The sequence below is a fragment of the Hippichthys cyanospilos genome, chromosome 19 (assembly GCF_059441005.1).
Source record: "Hippichthys cyanospilos isolate Australia breed blue-spotted pipefish chromosome 19, RoL_Hcya_1.0, whole genome shotgun sequence".
NCBI lineage: Eukaryota > Metazoa > Chordata > Actinopteri > Syngnathiformes > Syngnathidae > Hippichthys > Hippichthys cyanospilos.
Genome location: NC_142387.1, coordinates 15155045 through 15174989, shown reverse-complemented (window position 1 = coordinate 15174989; position 19945 = coordinate 15155045). Strand labels below are relative to the sequence as shown.

At 39.3% G+C, this 19945-nt stretch overlaps 2 protein-coding genes across 10 annotated transcripts in view; both read right to left on the bottom strand.

Moving 5' to 3' along the window:
- Positions 1-3529, bottom strand: part of ralaa (RAS like proto-oncogene Aa) — a 32281-nt gene extending 28752 nt beyond the window's left edge. For 4 of the 9 annotated variants that reach the window (XR_015868700.1, XR_015868699.1, XR_015868701.1 and 1 more), the window contains exons 1-8: positions 3182-3529; positions 2466-2531; positions 2274-2360; positions 1924-2040; positions 1764-1841; positions 1571-1696; positions 409-1392; positions 148-235 (exon numbers count right to left, since the gene is read on the bottom strand). The gene's annotated coding sequence lies outside the window, so the exon portion shown is untranslated. Of the gene's footprint in view, positions 1-147; positions 236-408; positions 1393-1570; positions 1697-1763; positions 1842-1923; positions 2041-2273; positions 2361-2465; positions 2532-3181 lie in introns of those variants that run through there. The other 5 variants (XR_015868706.1, XR_015868704.1, XR_015868705.1 and 2 more) reach the window with 3 other exon arrangements.
- A 1223-nt stretch (positions 3530-4752) lies between these two features.
- gad2 (glutamate decarboxylase 2) lies at positions 4753-19085 on the bottom strand. The gene is made up of 16 exons (XM_088401694.1): positions 18578-19085; positions 18366-18428; positions 18137-18289; positions 17654-17887; positions 16657-16747; positions 15744-15856; positions 15159-15274; positions 14889-14968; positions 14354-14408; positions 14159-14275; positions 13139-13203; positions 12975-13053; positions 12684-12833; positions 12506-12613; positions 11313-11402; positions 4753-10090 (listed from the first exon to the last, which is right to left on the bottom strand). The coding sequence occupies exons 1-16, from the start codon at positions 18642-18644 to the stop codon at positions 9917-9919; spliced, it is 1755 nt and encodes a 584-aa protein (XP_088257820.1). The 5' UTR covers positions 18645-19085; the 3' UTR covers positions 4753-9916.
- Positions 19086-19945: the final 860 nt, after the last annotated feature.

Below are 19945 nucleotides of genomic sequence, written 5' to 3'. Positions count from 1 at the left end.
ACGATTATTTTACTATACCTAGTTAGCTGTGTCAAATGGTTGCCGTGGGCCGCAACCCACGAATGCAGGGCAGCAAATATTTTAATAGTACACATTTGCATTTCTCAAAATCTTTTTACATCACGTGATGATTTATGTCTATTTTACCTTCATTTGTCCACGTTTGTCCTCCACACTGTGTCCACGTTGGTTCCGTCTGCTTCTTTTCCGGACTTCAAGCTCGTCATCAGCTAGTCTAAATATGCCGTAGCAAGATGATTTGTTTTCTTTAAAACCTCGTTCATAATTCGCTTTGCACGCTTCAAATATTTAATAAAAAAAAAAAAAAAAACATCTATACAAGTTGAGACGCTAATTAGTTCCTCACAGTTTATTTCATTTGACAAAAAAAGAGAACAGAATACTCACAGTTTGTGCTCACTTTCGTGTATTTCGTACATACTTCTGTAATAATCATTTCCAAAGAACCGTCGTTTAAAAAATATGGTTCGGGGAGCAGTTATTTCAGTTAACAGAATTTAATTCAATAAAGTCCCCGCACCTGTTAGCTAGCGTGCTAGCTAAGTTGTTAGCTAACTTGCTAGCTTCCTACATCGCAAAAGCCTTCAAGTTGATTGGCTGCATTCGTGAATAAACGAATAATCGCATTGGCTAGAAATTAGTTACCGCTCTCGTCATTTGTCTCAGGGCATAAAAAAATATTTTATATTGTTTATAATTCAGGTTACCTTTATTTGTATGCGTCGTGTATATTTGTTTGAGGAAGCGTGATATCAAAATATTTCCACTTGTGCCCAAGGTTTAGGTAACGCCCAGCTATGACACACCTAGTCACGTGATATTCAAAAGCTGAGCCGTGATTGGCCGTTAGGGCCGATGTGATGTCATTTTCAGTCGAGATCAAGGGGCAAAATGTATTTTTACAAATGTTGCTTGAAATGGAGACATGTTTTAGTCGTCAAATTAATCATAAAAATAACCTTTTTACTGTTGAAAATGGCTAAATAAGTGGGCGATACTTTTGAATATATTTTTTAAAGGTGATTAAAAATGTACTTTGACAAGCTTGTATAAATAAACTGGCATGAATTGTCCGCGCTAAAGGAGTAAATTTCAAAGGTTGCATTAAATGCAGTTCATAAAAAACGCCTCTAGAGGGAGCCAGAGTATTTCCCACGTTGTTCTTTCGGCCGCCAAGCGATAGCCCTTACTTGTCCTTTTGACAGTGGGCCACGGAGAGTCATTCAAGGTCAAATCCAAACAAATAACTCTAGATTCTGAGCATCATTTCCAGCAAGACATCCATCATGGGTGTTGCTTCATATGGGAGCAGGTGTTGCGCTGCTCGGCCCGCTTGCAAGCGCATGGATGCAGGATGCGGGTCCAAGTGGCCTAAACAACAAGATAAATGTCAATAATTCCGTTTTGATTCAAATTTGAAGTGTTTGCCTATGCAATGTCATAGTCAAGGACTGATTTGATTCCAGCTTTCCAAGGGGACACTTTTGTTTGAAGCCAGGTTGCCATGGAAACGGTATACCGGCAGTCTCAATATATTGCATTAGTATACCTGCGATTTAAGGAAGTGCAGCTCATCTCGAGCTTTGCTCAGCTTCCTCTGCAGCTCGCTGTATTTGTGGTGGAGCTTCTCCCTGTCCCCTCGTTCCTTCAGGAAGTCCTCTTTGAACACTTCCGCCTGGACGAAGACACAGATGTGAAGGTAAAAAAAGAAAAACTAAAGTTTTATGTTAGCTAAAGCTAACCTGATATTTCCAGAGGTCGTCCGAGGGTCCATGACCTTCCTCAATAGTCTGACCAGGATGGAGTCTCTCCTCCAGAGCCTTTGGGGGCGGGGCAAAGCAGCCACGAATCAAGTTGTCATTCTAGGAAAAACTATTTTTTAAAAATAAGTTTTGGACTCACTTTATTGAGCCTGTTGATCTCCTCCTGCTGATGTCGCCCTTTTTTCGTCAGGATGCGGTTCTGCGCCCGGAGCTCTTCGGCTTCCCTCGCCGCTTTTTGTAGTTCAGAGTTTACGTGCTGAAAATCGTTGAAAAAAATATTTTTAAATCGATATTATTGAATTATAGCACAGTAATCAAGCTTCTATATTTATTTCATTACTTATAAACATATAAAGACAAAAAAAGTCCTGCTGTACAGCAAATAATCTGCACTATAAGTATGAAGTCGCCTGTAAAGTGACTGTAATACCAAAATGTAAACAAGAAATATGTATGTCAAACAAAAGCAAAATGAATGAAATATTTTACCTGAGGTTTGTCTCTCTTGAATGTTTTTGTTTGATATGTTTCATTTAAATTGTCACCGTCTTGCTGTGATGCTTGGAAACTCAAAAGCTGTCAAAAATGACATTTTATTTATTTTTAAAAACTGTTGCAGTCTTATTTTGTTATCATTGTATTAAATAAATTATTGAAATAATGACAGTAATCGCTATTTACCTTGTGTTGGTAGAATGCCACCATAGTGTAGTACTCTTTTGCCCATTTCTCATTGATGGTCAGAAGCTGGCGCAAAAATAAATAAGTCAATAAAAAAAGTGACGCAGTAGCTCTCAAATGAAGGCCTTTTACAAGAAAATATTCCAACGGAGTTCTTGCAGGTATCAGCAAATCTAATATAATCAATTTTATTGCTGTGAAAGGAATAGTACATTTACCTTTCAAATTAAGAGCAAAGTAATTGGAACATGAAGCAACTTATTTCACAATTTGTTTTTTTAAATCTCAAAATGCTTTTCACTTGCTTGTGGGGTACATGGATGAAAAAAATAGTTCTCCCTGGGTTCATTTTTCAAAAGAATACTGCAATAAAAACCAATTCAAATGTGTAAACTTTTTCAAATGAAGGCCCTTTATGGGAAAATATTTGAACAGTGTTTCTGCAGGTAACGGCAAATCTAATATAATACATTTTACTGCCATGGCATGAAAGGAAAAGTACATTTCCTTCTCAAAATAAGAACAAATTAATTGGAACATGAATCAATCTATTTCTCAATGTTTTTTTTTAAAAATCCCAACATGTTTTGCACCCTGTTAAGGGTATTAATCAATACCAGTTAACATATATACATAGATATATTTTTTCCCAGGGTAAACCTAAATTCAGACAGAGGCACATGACACTTCACCGGCACATTTAATTTTTTCCTCACCTCTTGTCGTTGTCTCTCCAGGATGACAATTTGCGCTTGCATGCTAGCGTCCTGGCTCGACAGAAGAAAAATTTGCATTATAACAATGTCGAAGGAAGCGTTGCCATACGAGGCTATGAAATCACCGATTGGACTTCCTCTTTTCACACTCTTGGAAGTTCTCGTTCTGAGGCTTTCCGGTAAAGACGGCGCAAAAAATAAATAAAAAAAATCTTTCATCATCGGTTCAATTTTTGCGTGGCGTCACACACGTTTTATATGTTTGCAAACTAGGTCAACGCAAAGCTTGTTATTGTAAATATGTATTAAAATGTGTATTATAAAGGCAAATTGAAGAATTATTTACCAGTTGGCACATTGTTACTGTCATTTACATGACATTTTCTGTTTGCAAATTACATCAACACAAATCGTGTCATTGGGATTTTGTATCAATATGTAACAAATTTAGCAGTTGGCACTTTTACGCAGTTGATGTATTTTCTTTTCTTGAAAAATGTAAAAAAAAATGTTTGAGGAATGATTCCTAAATTTTCATTTTGTTCATAAATGGATACTTTTGGTCAATTGCCAAGTGAGTATGCTATTTATTATTGCTTATTATTGCTTATTATTATATATATATATATATATATATATATATATATATATATATATATATATATATATATATATATATATATATATATATATATATATATATATATATATATATATATGTATAAAATTGGGGAAATATTTTTACTAAATTACAGGATTAAGACAAAAAAAAATATATATATATATATGTTTACAGAAAAGTAGGTTCACCCCCCTAATAAATGCAATTTATGCCAGCAATATAAACTGAATATACATAATGAATCAAAGGAAAAAAGCTCACCATGATGTGTAGGTAGTGAAGTAACTCACGTGCATTTCGGAGTGGAGGGATGCCTTCTTGCCTTTTTATGCTGAGGTAACACCCCCCCCCCCCCCCCCCCCCCCCCCCCCCGTTGACCCACTTTGTGGAGAAAAGTACAACGGACCGGTAATAAACGTCATTTTTATGGCACCAGTTGTGACTAAGAAAGAAACTCCACGCTGAAGAAAATAAAAGCTCTTCCAAGGACTGTTATAGCCAATGAAGAATCACGTGAACCCTAATATATATATATATATATATATATATATATATATATATATATATATATATATATATATATATATATATATATGAAGTTTTTATGCATGTGATTTCCCGAGTGTTTTACGACGGGGTTGCCTTCTTTATCATGAGCGAAGCGAGCGTCCCCTATCTTAAAGACACCTTGTACTTGTGAACCTCGGGAAAATCACACCAGCTCGTTCGTCATCTTTCACAATCTTTTTGTTCTGATATGCAACGTGAGTCACCGAGCTGGGTTAGTTCCAGGAAGCCGGCCGGGGAGGATCGAGAGGGGGAAACACGCAGCAGTCGGCCGCCGACAGGAAAGAGAAGCAAAATGTGCGTATAGTGAACATGTTATATGGTGCCTATGCAAATTCTTGGAAATATAGTTTGAGAACAAACATTTTTGAAGAAAAAAAAATTCATTTTTTTGGTAGCTGTGAATTTATTTGGTAAGCTAACAACAATTTTCCAAAAACATAAACACCATAAATAACCCTGCAAAAAAAGACACTTGTCAGGCAAACTTGTCAGCTACACAACGTTTTCTTTTAGGTTTCAACCCCTTTGTGAAGGAAAAAAAAACAGTTTGCATAAAAGAAAATACTAGGTAGTAATGATTGCCTATGTTAGCATTAGCCTTAAGATAGCAAACTGATGATAATGCTAAGTAGTTGTTTTAACTGAGCATTGTTATATTGTCTGCCCACATGTGTTGTACTCAACTCCTTAAAGGGTCATGACACAGTGACATAGATGCTATTCATTATCTATGTTAGCATTAGCATTAAGCTAGCAGACAAAAGGCTATTGCTGCATAGATGTTTTTACTGAGCACTGTTGTATTGTCTGTCCACAGTTGTTGTATTCAATTCCTTAAAGGATCGTAACACAGAGATATAGATGCTATTCATTGCCTACGTTAGCATTAGCCTTAAGCTAGCAGACTAAAGGCTAATGCTACACAGTCGTTTTTAATTGGGCACTTTTATATTGTCCCTCCACATGTGTTGTATTCATTTCCGTAAAGGGTCATAACAGTAAAATAGATGCTGATCATTGCCTATGTTAGCATTAGCCCTCAGCTAGCAGACTGAAGGCTAATGATATATAGTTGTTTTAAACTGGGCACTTATATATTGCCCGTCTACATGTTTTGTATTAAATTCCGTAAAGGGTCATAACCCAGAAACATAGACGCTAATCATTGCAAATGTCAGCATTAGCCTTAAGCTAGCAGACTTAAAGCTAATGTTCCATAGTTGTTTTTACTGGGCACTGTTACATTGTCCATCCGCATTCAACTCCTTAAAGGGTCATAGCACAGAGACATAGATGCTAATCGTTGCCTATGTTAGCATTAGCCTTAATCTAGCAGACCGAAGGCTAATACTACATAGTTGCTTAAACAGGCGAGGTGGAATTGTTTCATGTTTAAAACGAGCGCCGATAGTTGGACGCTTACCTTTCCCAAGAATATTTACAGAAAGACATTTTGTGATTACTTACAATATTTATTCATATATTTTCTTCCCCAAAGAGTAACACAGGACAAATGAACGTTAACTCCAGCACATCACTTTAGAGAATATACATTTGCACCATATCGTCTAGTGTCAATGAAGGCTTATCGAATGCTTACACTAGCAAATAATGAGGATTCCATCAATATGCTCGGAGGGTCTTTGCGACAAAAAACAAACGTCCGACACGACCGGCAAGAGTCCCCAACGGCGGCGGCGGCGGCTCCCTGCGGCCAGAGGCCCCCCCAGGCGAAAGAGAGAGAGGTTAAATACCGAGTCAGAGCGCGGGGAGGGAGACATGCGGCGAGAATATATGACACTCAGGCAGAAGCGGCGGGAAAAGCAGAAGAACAACAAGGAGAAGAAGAAGAAGAAGAAGACAGAGCGTAGAGGCGAGGTCGGCATGCTGGCGGGCGGCACAGAGACACGCTTTTGACACCAAAGCCCAAAGACCACAATCATATGCTGGACGGCACACCAGAGCTACTTACAAAGCCAAACACTGACGGTAATAGAGATAATATACGCATAGATACTGCATAGACGCGGATATATAGCTATAGATATATATGTGTGCATATATAGGAGGCGCTACATCACAAACGGTAAGCAGGGCAAGGCAAGTAAGCGCATGCATGCACGTGCAAAAGGACGAGGGGCTGGAAGCAGACAACCGCGCCGCCGTTAGCCGTTAGCGAAACTTCTCGATTCGGCGCGTCGGAAACGTCACGTGAATAAAAATACAAATACGGCAGAAGCTCCAAAGTGCGACAAAAAAGGACACGCAAATGTTTGGGAGTGCAGGTACATGCCACAAGATGGCAGCAAAGCACTACTTTTCTTTTAGACAAATTGAGCCCCGCCTCTTCATCTTAAATAGAGTTTCTCAGCAACTACATTTTATTTTTGGTTAATCTGAGGCCGAATATTAAATCAATTTAATGCTGTGTTGGCTTCCGGGAACTAATCATTTCAATTTTCAGGTCAATTTCTGAAAGATTTTGACACTTTTGTTTGAAAACAAGGATGAGTGAAGTTTCTGTGTTTTTGAAATGTTTTTGTTGATATTTCAACAAACGTTTGAATATTGACTACCAACAATTTTACGTTCTGGAAAATAAAAAGCATATTGGCACATTTGTAACTGTGAATTGAAACACAGTAAAAAAAAAAAAAAAGACCCAGCATTAAAAGAAAAAAAATAATAATAGAAGGGTCATTAGCATTTAGCCTTTTAGCTTCACATCTTTATAGAGTGCAGTGGACTTCCGTGAATAGCTGGGATCAGGAAAAACATTAGTGGCACACAGGCACCCTCTAGTGGTTATATGTAGAATCACTGAATTAAAATTTTAACCTGCACAATCCAACACAGCACACTTATTTAAAGCTTTTAAATTCCATACATTTTCCGTCTATTCTCCCATTTTATTGATGTACTTTTTTTTTACTGTACTTCCACATCTTTTAGAGGACTTTAGACTTTGGAGTCAAGTTTCTGTCAATTTAATTTGGACGGTCTGCCATTTCTAAAAAATATAAACGTAATCGCTGCTGATTGCACATTCAAGGTTACTTTTCAACATATTTTGTCACCCTCATTAAGGAACAAAGACATTGCACATCATTGGCTTGTGTGTGTGTGTGTGTTAATGTTTGTATGCTAAAGTGCACGAGCCCCACATGAGAGCATCAAGGTGTCAGGTGGTAATAATTCATGTACAGACAATACTAGCAAAACTGGACTATAAGGCAGCAAAAATACGCCACAACAGACACACAAAGGTCACGCCGTCACGTACCACAACAGAAAGTGCTTCCGGCTCACAAAAGTCACCACAAACGAGGCGCACACTCCATCACGATACACACACGCGGGACGAAAATACATTCAAAGTTGACACGCTAGATCGTGGGAAGAGGCAAAGTTGGGTCATCTTATGAAATAAATTTGCGATTATTTATTGTTATTATCGTCGTTATTTATCTACCAAATCAAAACCTTATAATAATGAAAAAAAAAAGATATTTTATAGAACTGTCGCTAATGTGTCGCGCGGACCATACTTTGCCCGCCCAAGCTCTACCTTGACAAAAAACATCACAAATAATCTCTGATTATATGTCTTATGTACATGTATGTATACACGCCCAGCAATATTTACACATGACCTGGTCAAATCAAAAGCCATTGTGGAGCTAATTGTGCTTTTCTTACAACCAATCACATCGTCGATATTGCTGTAGATTGAATCAAGGAGCAGCTAGCGTAAAGCGAGCTAAAGGGGAGCCGTACGAGGAAGTGGCACCAGGAAGTAGTTTCATTCCCCAAATCGCTGCCGTTTTTAAATATTTACATAAACATGGTAGCTAATCGCAAATCAATTTAACATCCTCGATGCACTCAGCTATCAAATGAAACAGCCGAGTCATGAGCGATGGATTAGCATTAGCGAATTAGCCGCAGAGCTAGCGCAAGGGTGAGATTATTTTGAGCTAGCTTGTTGTAGAACCTGCGCTCTTGAATCTACCTTCAAATTTCTTAATTTCATAGTTTTTGTCAGTTTGTTTACATTTTCAAATGTTAGCTAGTTCTGGAATCAGTGTGACTGAATCCTTAAATTTTAAGCGCCAAGTAGCTAATCGCAAATTACTAATCAATTTAACATCATCGATGCATTCTGTCATGAGTGGTAAATTAGCATTAGCGAATTAGCCGTATAGCTAGCTCTAGGATGAGATTATTTTGAGCTAGCTTGATGTAGAATCAGCGCTCCAGAATCTACCTTCAAATCATTTACACTAATTTGTTAATTTCACAGTTTGTGTTCGTTTGTTTGCATTTTTAAACGATAGTGCTACTGACTTTTTAATGTTAGCCGTTCTCACATTAGCGAGGAAGCTAATCGAATACCTTTATGTTATGGATTGACTAGGCTGTTAAAAGTACATCATCACATTATTGGAATGAAGTTACGGATGCTAAATTAGCAAACTAGCTGCAAATGTGAATTTGCATTTGTTAGCCTAGATGTTTCCTACATTAGTCAGGAAGCTAATCGCATACACTTGTTTCACACCATGGATTCCCTTGGTTTCTATTTTGTAATGATCCCTTTATGCAGATTGAGTGCAAGAATACATCAGCATCGGAAAATCAGCAACGAGGCTAGCGCTAGGGTGAGACACAATGGCAGTTGATAACGCATTTGTGAGCAAGCTAGCTCTAGAACAATTGTTAGCAATTACCAGACATTTCCTCAAGATAAAAGATTAGAGCCAATTTTGCATTAACAATCAAATGTTTGCAACACGTTTGTTAACCGCGACGTTAAGATTCCCACATTAGCCAGGAAGCTAATCGCACGCGCTTGTTTCGCGCCATTGATTCACTCGCTTCTTATTTGGTACATTACCTTTTAGTCGACTGAGTCATGGCAAATTGGCAAAGTAGCAACGGCGCTAACGCTAGGGCGAGATACGACGGCAGTCGTTTACGTCGAGGTAAGGAAGGCCAAAGACTCGCTTTAAAAATTACTTACAAAATGATTGACGCTAGAGAACACATACACTTTGAAACGTCACCACATGGCCATTAAAATAAAATAAAAAAATACTGAAAAATAACTACAGTATTATTAATTGTGGACTTATTGCACATTATCACGTATCAGCACAGTTTAAGTTACACCGATTATAACGATTGTGGGTTTGGACAACACGAGCGGAAAAAGGCAGACAGAAGCACTTATACAACGCTTTGGACCGCATCGGTCCACAGCAAAGCTACCATACGTAATATAGAGATATATGTGTATATACATATATTTATATAAGAATACAACGAACCCCCACATTGTTTGCACGCTAGGCATCAATCCTATAGCGTTAGCACTAAGCTAGGTTAAGTAAATATCCATTGTTGAATTATATGGACTTTCTCAAACGCAAATTTCGACTCCATGTGATAAACGGGTTCACCGTATATTCATTTTAAACGGCGAATAAAATCTTAGTTTTGAGTGGGAATAAAGCGCAGCTCGGAACAATGGGAACGGTCTTTTATAGATCCTGGCCCAGACGCTCGATTTCCTCGATGAGGAAGTCGATGTCCTCAAAGGTGGCGGCCGGGTTGGAGATTACCATGCGGAAGAAGTTGACCTTATCCCCCTGCGGTTGGTAGCTCACCATGGTGGTGCCGTACTCCATCATGCGCGCCTTGATCACCGGCGCCACCTGCGGCATGCAAACGGTTCCAAGCTCATTCACTTTTAACGCTAGCCGTATTTAAAAACCGGAGCCTGTTCATCCAGTTTCCATCCGTAAATTAGCGTTAGCAAATTAGCATAGCTAGCACAGAGAAGTGAAGACAGTCAATTGTGTACTTTTTAACAAGCTAGGCCTAGAACCGGCGCTACTAACTCCTGCCACTGAAGACTCAAATTTGGTGGAAATTATTGAGCCAATTTTGTGTTCGCTATCATTTTTAATTTTCTAAATTAGCGAGGAAGCGTAGCATATACAGTACAACAAGTTAAAGATTAAATGACTTGTATTTTTAAATGTCCTCATTCATTTGATTTCTAGTTGGGCAACATTGCTTCTTTGTCAATTAAGTTTGCAATATTAGCATTAGAAAATTAGCAACAGATTTTGAGATAAGAGTGAGTACTTTTACTGTATTTTAGCTTTACTAGACAATGTTAAAGTTTCACATCACTAAGCCATCTTCAAATGAATCGAATAGTCAGAAAAACTGAAAAATTACTCAATAAAAGTGGCCGCTAACAAAATGTAAAAAAAACTAGCCACATCCGTTTGTCTTAAGTGCCATTAGCAAATTAGCTTCAGGTTTTAATACAACATTGAATACTTATATCTTTATTTGAATCAAATTGACATTTCAGTGAGTAAAGACTGCCAAAAATACTCAATAAAAGTGGTCGTTAACACGTGCTAACGGCCTAGCATCATCTGTTTGTCTTAGTTGTCATCAACAAATTAGATTTCATAACACTAGGTTGTCCTTACATGAATCAAATAATCATTTCAGTGAAGTAAAAACGGCTTCAAATCACTGTAAAAGTTGTCGCTAACAAATGCTAACTAGCATTACCCTCGTCTTAAGTCGCATTAGCAAATTAGCTAAATGCCTTTAGACGACCGCGAGTACTTTTATTGTATTTTAGCTTTCAAAGATAGTGATGAAGTCATCTCCAAAGGAATCAAACCGCCCCGAAATTCTCATTGAGTGGTCGCTAACAAATGCTAAAAAACTCGCCTAATCCCTTTCCCTTAGTTAGCATCAGCAAATCAAATGCAAGTCTTTGGAACAAGGAGTCATTTTACCGTATTGTAGCTTTACCAGGCGGTGGCGAAGTTTCTCACTATGAAATCATCTTTTAAATAGTAATTTTGCTCAAAATTTCTCAATAAAAGTGATTTCCACTCGAGTCACCTTGTGCAAGCGTTTCTTCTTCTCCTCTTTGTCGTCCATGTAGCGCATTCCGGGCGGCAGATACCAGAAGCAAACGTTGGTGTGTTGAGGCTGCGCGCACATGAAATCAAACACATGACTAAAATCAAACGTCACGCTTCAAACAAGATTGGACCAGAAAGGAATGAAAAGCAAACGATTATGATTTTCATTTTGTCATGCAAATGAGTGTCCGGAGGCATCTTTGCAAGATGGCCGTCTCGCCGTATCTTGGCACGCTTTTCGTGTCCTGGTGTTCGATGGAGCGTATTTGTGCGCCATTCATATGCATATCAGCAATTAATTGCGCCTTCATGACATATAATGGTGGGGGGGGGGGGGGGGGGGGGGGGGGGGAGGTCGCCCAGGGGGGGTCGCCCAAGCCCAAAAGCCTTTTCAGACAAAGCTAGAACAATGTATTTTATATTGAATACAGAGCACAAATGAGACTGTGCTCTTCTACAGCCCACAATTGTTCTCTTCTTGTCATTTTTATTTACTAAAAAACACGTGATTTTCAGCCGGATTTGAACTATTTCGCAGATCATTTACATTTGAATTTGAGACAGCACCGCAAAAATCCTGCAGAGGACGCTGTTTCTTTCCACTCAGTGGAGCCAAAGAGACTACAGAGTGCACCACAAACATCCAGCAGATGGTGCTATTTTTCTTTTTGCAATAAATTTTTTATATGGACTACAAAGCACATGTTGCATCTCTGCCAAATCACATTATTTTTACATTTCCAATATGTGCTGTAGATTCAGAGATATGTATACAGAGCATAGATTTCCGTATAGATTTTTCATTTCTTCCAAACAATAAGAAAAGACGAAGAATACAGCACTTCCACTGTAAAAAATAAATCTTAAAAATTGAATTGAAAATCCAAACAAATAGTTCCCAGAATTTAACAGTTTTAAGCTGACTTATTATCAGTCAACATATTTTAAAAAAGCGATAAATGATAAATGTGAAAATGTTGAATATCGTTGCCGATCAAGGGCTCAACCGATCCATCCCTACTTTTAGTTATTCATATTTTTATTTGCCAATAGCTGAATTCTGCCTAGCGACAGGTGTCCAAACGAGTCAGAACATCCTTAAAGTACGCCGTAGCAACTTTTTAGCGCTGACATGCTAATTAAACGACAAAAAAAAAGAGATATGCATACTTTTCCGTCAAAGACCATCTGGTATCCTTCCCTGTCCTTGATCTTGTTGTACAAATACTCGGACAGCTCCAGACACTTGTCGATCTGCGCCTCGAATCCGATGGTACCCTGCCAAGAGCGCTCGTTTAAATCCCCATGATGCTTTGCTAGACGGCGGCGGGCGGGCCCGGATCCTCACCTTGGCCCTCCACATGAGCCAGAGTTTGAAGATGTCCACGTGGCGCCCGCATTGAAGCGCCTTGTCTCCGGTGTCGTAGGACAGGTCGTAATGTTTGTCCTGCTGGAACAGGTAGCAGGCGTGCATCTGGTTGCAGTTCTGCATCAAGCCCTGAAGAGGGCGCCAAAGGACGAAAGACACTTGCTCAGTTATTGTGGATATTTTTCTGACTTTTTTTTTTTTAATGGCAGTTTTTTTCACCATGAATTTTCAATTGTGGTTAGTTTTTTTTTTTTTTTTTTTAAAGCTTACCTCCTCGCGCACCAGCAGGGCGGAACACTGCAGCGGCACTGACATCATCTTGTGCGGGTTCCAAGTCACCGAATTGGCTCTGCGGTAGCAAGCAGCATTTATGCTAGCATCCAAAGTTAACCGCGTTAGCCGTATTTGAAAGAATTAAAGGAGTGGACGCTTACCTCTCAACGCCGTCCAGCTTCCACCGGTGTCTTCGGGACATGAGCAGACTTCCTCCCCACGCGCCCTGACGAGAAAAAAACACACACATTTATTTGTTTTTTTTTTTTACACTTTAAATATTAACTTCAACAATTACTTTGGGTATTTTAGTCTTAAGGCCATCAATTACTGAACTCATTCAATGCCAGGGACGTTTGTTTTAAGAGTCCAAACATTAAATCCCAGACACTTAAGTATGGATTTAAACCTTACATATCTGGAAATAAATTTCCTTAATGTACATAAGTATGCTTTTAATACTTAAGTATATGGTGTCCGGTTTCTTAAAAAACATGAAATAAAGTCCCTGGCATTAAATGAGTTAGGTACCTAATTAGCTAAATAATCGATTACATCAGTACTTAACTGCCCAAAGTAATACATGACTTTAGGTAACTAAATATTAATTAGAATCTAAAATTGCTTCAGCATCGAGAGTAATTGATTCTTTTAGTTTAAAGTAGTGCTTTCGTCTCTAAGTAATTGATTACTTTGGTATCTTAATATTAATGTACTTCAGACTAAAATGTTTTTTTTACTAAACTGACTCGTCACAAAAGAAATGGATCGTTACTAAAGTAATCGATTTGTACTTAATTGCCAAAACTAATCAATTACTTTAGTACATAATAACCTAAGACAATCCATTACTTTAGAAGTAATTAAATGCTTTAATACGGAAAATAACAGCTCAAAATTCACTTTATAACGTACATCTTTGGATAGGTCCGATAAATTCAATTTGTTTCTTTACTGTACAAAAATAATGATGAATTCTGATGAAAATTCACTGCAAAAAGAAAAATTGAGATGTCCGGACTAAATCATCTTTAGGAGGTGGAAAAAGAAGATGGGAAGGAGGAGGGGGGCAATAATGGCCGCCGAGAGACGGGAGATGATTTATAACCTGCATTCACATTTGTGTGTGCGTGTGTAGCTGTGATGTAGAGCAAAGCAATCGGTCGAAGCGATCCACTCACGTCCACGTGCATCCAGACGTTGTACTTCCTGCAAATGTCGGAAATGGCGATGAGCGGGTCGAAGGCGCCGTACACCGTGGTGCCCGCCGTGGCGCTCACGAAGAACGGCACGAAACCCTGCGTTGGAATCCACACGTCAGGGGATCAAATTACGTTCGCCTCGACGGTGTCGCCGAATGTCGCCAGCGTGTCGACCTTCTGCTTGGCCTCCAGGATTCGCCGCTCCAGGTCTGCGGGGATCAATTTGCCACTGGAAAAAAACAACAATAACATTACTGTATTTAAATAAATACATAATTGATTCTTTTTAAACATATTTGACTTCCTAATATGAAACCGTATTCTGAAAAATGGCATTGGTTGATGGCCTTAGCTAGTTGTTAGCCTGTATATGGCGAATTGCATTGTTTGTTAGCATTAAGCTAACAGTCAAGAAAAAACTAGCAACTGAAAACCTAAAAAATTGGCCGGTGTGTATACGCCCTCCTGAGAGGTACCCTATTCATTTTAGTCCACTATGGTGGACATTTATTTTTGAGCTACCCGTTTAAGTCCCAGTGTCCTCAGTAGAGGACATCCAAGTTTTTTCAATTGTGTTTGGATGGGATCCGATTACTGTCGTGCTGAGACACAATGGATGCTAAATTAGCCACAAATGAATTAGGCCACGTTTTTATATTAGTATTATTATTATTATCATCATTATTATTATTATTATAGATTTGGTCACCTTTGGTCGGCCTTGATGCAGATGACGCTCTCGGTGCCGATCCCCAGAGCCGCCGCTCCTTTCTTGATGGAGAAATGACTCTATGGAATATGAAAATACAGAATATGACATCATAAATGTAGGCCATGTCACAGAATTTCCATCCTAATAGGCATGCGTGACAAATATAGTCACCCTTGTGATGACGTTTGGAAGTCTCAATTCAAAGGAGATTTTTGGCAAAGATAATAATAATAAAATGATGTATTTAATATGACGATGGGGCTTTACATGTTCCGAAGTGAAGGCCACCAGTCTGGGAACGGATGACATTCCTTTCTCCTTGACTTCAGGGAACATCTTGAAACGGGCCAGAAGCATGGCGTACATGTTGGAAATGGCACCACCTGATGGATGTATTGAGTACTGCAGTGAGTGTTTTTTTTTTTTTCGTGTTTTCCATTCGGATTTTACGATGGAAGTACGCAAAAGTAAAGTCACAATGACAGACAATCGCTCATGTTTTACATGATTAAAACGTGTAGATCTTACATTCTTTGATTTTATTTAGAGTAAGAAAAACAACAAGGAAGCATTTCAAGACGAAAATATTGACGTTTGTGTTTATTTGAATGACAAGCCAAAATTAAAACAAATGATATCATGAAATGTATAATAATATATACAGAATGTAAATATGATCATATTCAAATCAAACGATGCATAGTGATCAAAAAGGAAGGTTTAAAAACATTGATTGTGGAGGAGGCTTCCCAATCGTCCCCCGCTGAATAACGGCAGTAATTTCGTGTTTTTTTTTTTAATTATTATTATATATATACAGTGTTTTTGTTTTTTTTTTTTGCTTGAGCTCACCGGGCGAGAAGATGCCGTCGCCGCGGCCCTCGTGCCAGCCGATGATCTCGCGCATCTTCTTGAGCGTCACGTACTCCAGCAGCACGAATACCGGAGCCACTTCGTACGTGAACCTGCGTGGCGACGTCACAGGAAACCCAACATCAGATATCCAAATTCGGAACACGAAGAAATGCGACCCAACAGACAAACATCAACTGTAATAAAGCTCTTTTTTTCCTTTTTATTTATTTGCCTATTTATTTTTATTGCGAAATATTAAAGGAAAAGATGCCATGGCAATTTCGTAAGCTGCAACCTCAATTATAAAAATTACAAAGATGATATTGTGCAGGTGCACTCAAAAAACGTGTCCATTCAAGCTTCTTTTTTTTTTTTAAATAATTTACTCGGAACAGAAAATAATTATCACGGCAAAAGAGGGATGATTAGATAAAAAAAGCAGCAACAAAATACCATAATAACAAAATATTATTTCCACATATTTCAGTGAGTGATTTCTCTCCATAAAAGACATGTCCATAAAAGGCATGTCCATATATGTCCGACCTTAGAGGCTGTAATTAATTGCCCCCTTTTTTTTTTTTTTTTTGGTGACTGTTGGACAAGCGACATGAAGCTTTATCAGCCCAAAAGCAGACACACACTAAATGGAGCCGCTGGATTTAATTTCACAGCCAATTTTCTCCTTCTCTTGTTCCCATGGGGATGCAAGGAAAGGAGGGAGGGGGGGGGGGCACAAAATAGAACAAGAGAGGGGGGGTGAGTGGCGTTAAAGGGGGCTAATTCTCCCCTTTTTGTTCATTTGACAGGAAAAAGGGGGCAAAGGGGGGCCCTTTATCAGCACGTGCGCATGGAAGGGAAACGGGATGAATAATAATGACGATGATGATGATGAGCTGCTTGAACTTACATGTTGGTATTGGCGGTGGACGTCAGCCAATCAGCGGCCAGGCCCACCATGTCCAAGCCAGTGGAGAGCTGGTTGAAGTACCTGGGGTGGGCTGGGGAATGACGTGCGAGGCGATAGAATACATTATTTTACACAACAAGATGGGGGAGAAAAGACAAGATCAATTATTCATTGTTAAAAATGATATTTAAATCAATATAAAGTCTGCATTGTTCTTCGTTTTTTTGGTAGCGAAACAAACCATTTTTTATTCGTGTAACGAAACAGAAATGTTTTTCACCATGAACAGGGAGGGGAAAAACTGTTTTCAGATGAATAAATAAAAGTAGACGTGGAGCACCACAAGGCTCACAGCTCAGTCCTCGTTTCTTTGTAGTTACAGCTCCCCAAAATTGTCAGATTGCGTTTTATAGGAGGATTTTTTTACATCTATCTATCTATCTATCTATCTATCTATCTATCTATCTATCTATCTATCTATCTATCTATCTATCTATCTATCTATCTATCTATCTATCTATCTATCTATCTATCTATCTATCTATCTATCTATCCAATCTTTTTTTTTTCATTTTCTTGTTGTTTTAAGGCAAATAATTAAATGGAAATGTTCGATTTTGTAGGCTGCATCTAAGACTGCAAAATTAAAGACTATTTTAAAACAAATGCTATTCACCACATTTACTCTTTTTTTGTCAAGAGGTTATATAAAATTGTATCCGGATCCATGTCATTTTATTTCATGCAATTACTGATCAAATAAAATGGAACAATTTCAACACACCATTTTTTTTTTATTTATTCGTGAATTTAATGTAAAAAAAAAAAGCTTTGATTGAATTTCGTATGGATCGGGCCTGTGTAAACGGCAGCTTTCAGAGAAAAGCGGAGGATAGGCTCCCATTTTATTTTTCACTTTAAAAAAAAAGCACAAAAAAACAACGTGATTTTTTTTTCATTCTTGCGCAATAAATGTTTTTTTTTGGCCACTCCTCACCTGTCTTGATGGCGTACTTGAGGGTAGCGCGGCAGCTGATCAAGATGTCGTCCAGCGTGCTGGGCTCGTGCTGCAGCTCCCAATTGTTCATCTGCAGCAGCTCGCTGGGGTAGTGGAAGTCGATCACTTTGGTGTCTCGGTCGAACGACTCCACGATGTAGGCCAGCAGGATGTCCACCACCTCCTGCAGGAAGCTCAAGGTCTTTGCGTCGCCGTCCATGGCCGGGAGCAGATCTGCAGGAATGCATTTTTTTTTTTTTAAACGCACTTTTTTTCTCGGAAACTGAACAAGGTGACCTTTGCTCATCGAACCCATGTTTTTTTTTTAATGATCACGAAGGCTAAAATAAAAAAAATAAAAAAAAATCAAGAAACGTCAAGCGCAAGGTCAATTACATAACACGCAAAGGGGCCTGAAAATAATTTTTAAAAAATCGCTGGAAATGAATATTTGTTTCCATTTTTTTTAGGTGTGTCGTGCACCTGTTGAGTAGAGGTCGGAGAAGCCTTGCACGGCGCCTTTGGTGCAGTTGCAGCTTTTGTTGCATCCGCAGCTGCCCTCCGCCGCGTGTTGCTGTTGCTTGGCGGCGGGGGGCTCCGATGCACCTTTGTCCCCCTCGTTCACGTTCAGGAGCGCTTGCATGCATCAAATCAACACATTTCATTGAAAAAAAAATCATGCAAAATAATCATCAAATTGAGCTGGACCTACCACATATTTTAGATCCGAGCCCTCCGGAGAGTTTCTGGGCCGCTGCTTGGCACCAAGCCCGGGCTACAAACAGAGAAAAAATGCGCAAATTAATTGAAGGAATGCAGGGAAAAAAAAAATGTCAAGCGAGTTTACGTGGGGAATTTTGGCGAATTACAAACGATGACGCAAGGCCCGCAAGCGCAAATCCGCGTGGCGCGGCTTCGACTCACGAGTGTTGGGGCTCTGGCTGCCCGAATTGTCCCCCGCACCGAGGGACCAGAAGCCCGGGGACGCCATGGCTCAGGAGCACGCCGAGTGTGGCCGGCTGCTGGTGCTCGACGTCTGCGGACGCGCGCACATCCACGCACACGCGGGTGGGGGAACCAAAAAAAAAGAAAGAGAGAAGGCGCTTGCAGAATTTAAATTCTCACACGCACTCTTTAATTAGAAAATAGTCCAGAGGGGAAAAAAAAGTGTCGTTACATCCTTAAAAAAACAGAAGTGGATTACAAAAGCAAGCGCGTGACTTCTAATCTGCACGTCACCCGAAAAAAAAAAATCCCCCAAATCGTGATGCCTTCACTTGCGGGTCATGTCGAGCCGCGTGGCGTCGTGATTTTTGCACACGTACGCCGACGCGGTTGCTCCAAACGCTGCAGCGAATGCCGACAGAGACGTCTGCCCGGGAGGGCGTCTCATAGGGCGGCTGCGAGCCCTGCCTGCCCACGCCCCCCCCCCCCCCCCCTTTTCGGAGCGGGAGGGGGGGGGGGGGGCAAGAGAGAGAGGAAAAAAAGAGGGTCGTTCTATCACTGCGGAGTCACAGATCGTCACGTCAAAAGAATTTCATACTCGTTACTCGAATACTTGTACTGAAGGTGACTCATGAGAAAAAAAAAAGGAAACAAATGTTCATTTCATCTGAGACCCGGCTTATTCATTTGTGTCCATTATAGTGGACATTTATGTTCATCATTATTTATTTCATTATTTTCATGACTTAATGTAGTCATTATTTTTATTTCTGAAAAGATAAATACGATAAATGAAATAACAATTGAAGTCCCAGTGTCCTCAATAGAGGACATCCGGGCCTTTCCAATGATGTCTCATGTGTTTAAGTGGGGTTCAATTCATTTTATTGTCTTCCTGGGACAAAACGGATACAAGAGTGGACACAAATGAAAATAACTTTTCCTCTAAAGTTTTATTTTGAAAACGCCGGGAGTATCCAGGGGCGGAGCTACATGGTAAAGCCATGGTCACTTTTTGGCCACCCCCACAATCATATTCTGTTCTTAGACCACTGTTAATTTATTTATTATAACTACATATCAAAATTATATCATAAACGTATTTTTATTTCATGACAGCATGGCTGTACGCGCCAATTTCTGGCAACTTTTCCCCCCCCTAAAATAAGATTTCTTTCCACTTGAAATTATTACATTTCCACTCTCATATTAAAAAAAAAAAAAAAAAAAAACTAATTATGAGGTTCAAAACTGCTGCTGCCATCTTGTGCAACACCCGCTATCGAATTTAGCGGGTGGAACACCCCAAGGCTCACAGCTGGGTCCCCAGGAGTTTTTCTTGACAAT

Excerpts from the sequence above, each read along its gene's own strand:
- gad2 (XM_088401694.1), bottom strand. The coding sequence starts at position 18,644 with ATGGCGTCCCCGGGCTTCTGGTCCCTCGGTGCGGGGGACAATTCGGGC. Across the intron at positions 16,748-17,653 it reads CAAGTACGCCATCAAGACAG|CCCACCCCAGGTACTTCAAC; the intron begins GTGAGGAGTGGC and ends GTCATTCCCCAG. Across the intron at positions 12,614-12,683 it reads GGCTCATGTGGAGGGCCAAG|GGTACCATCGGATTCGAGGC; the intron begins GTGAGGATCCGG and ends CGCTCTTGGCAG.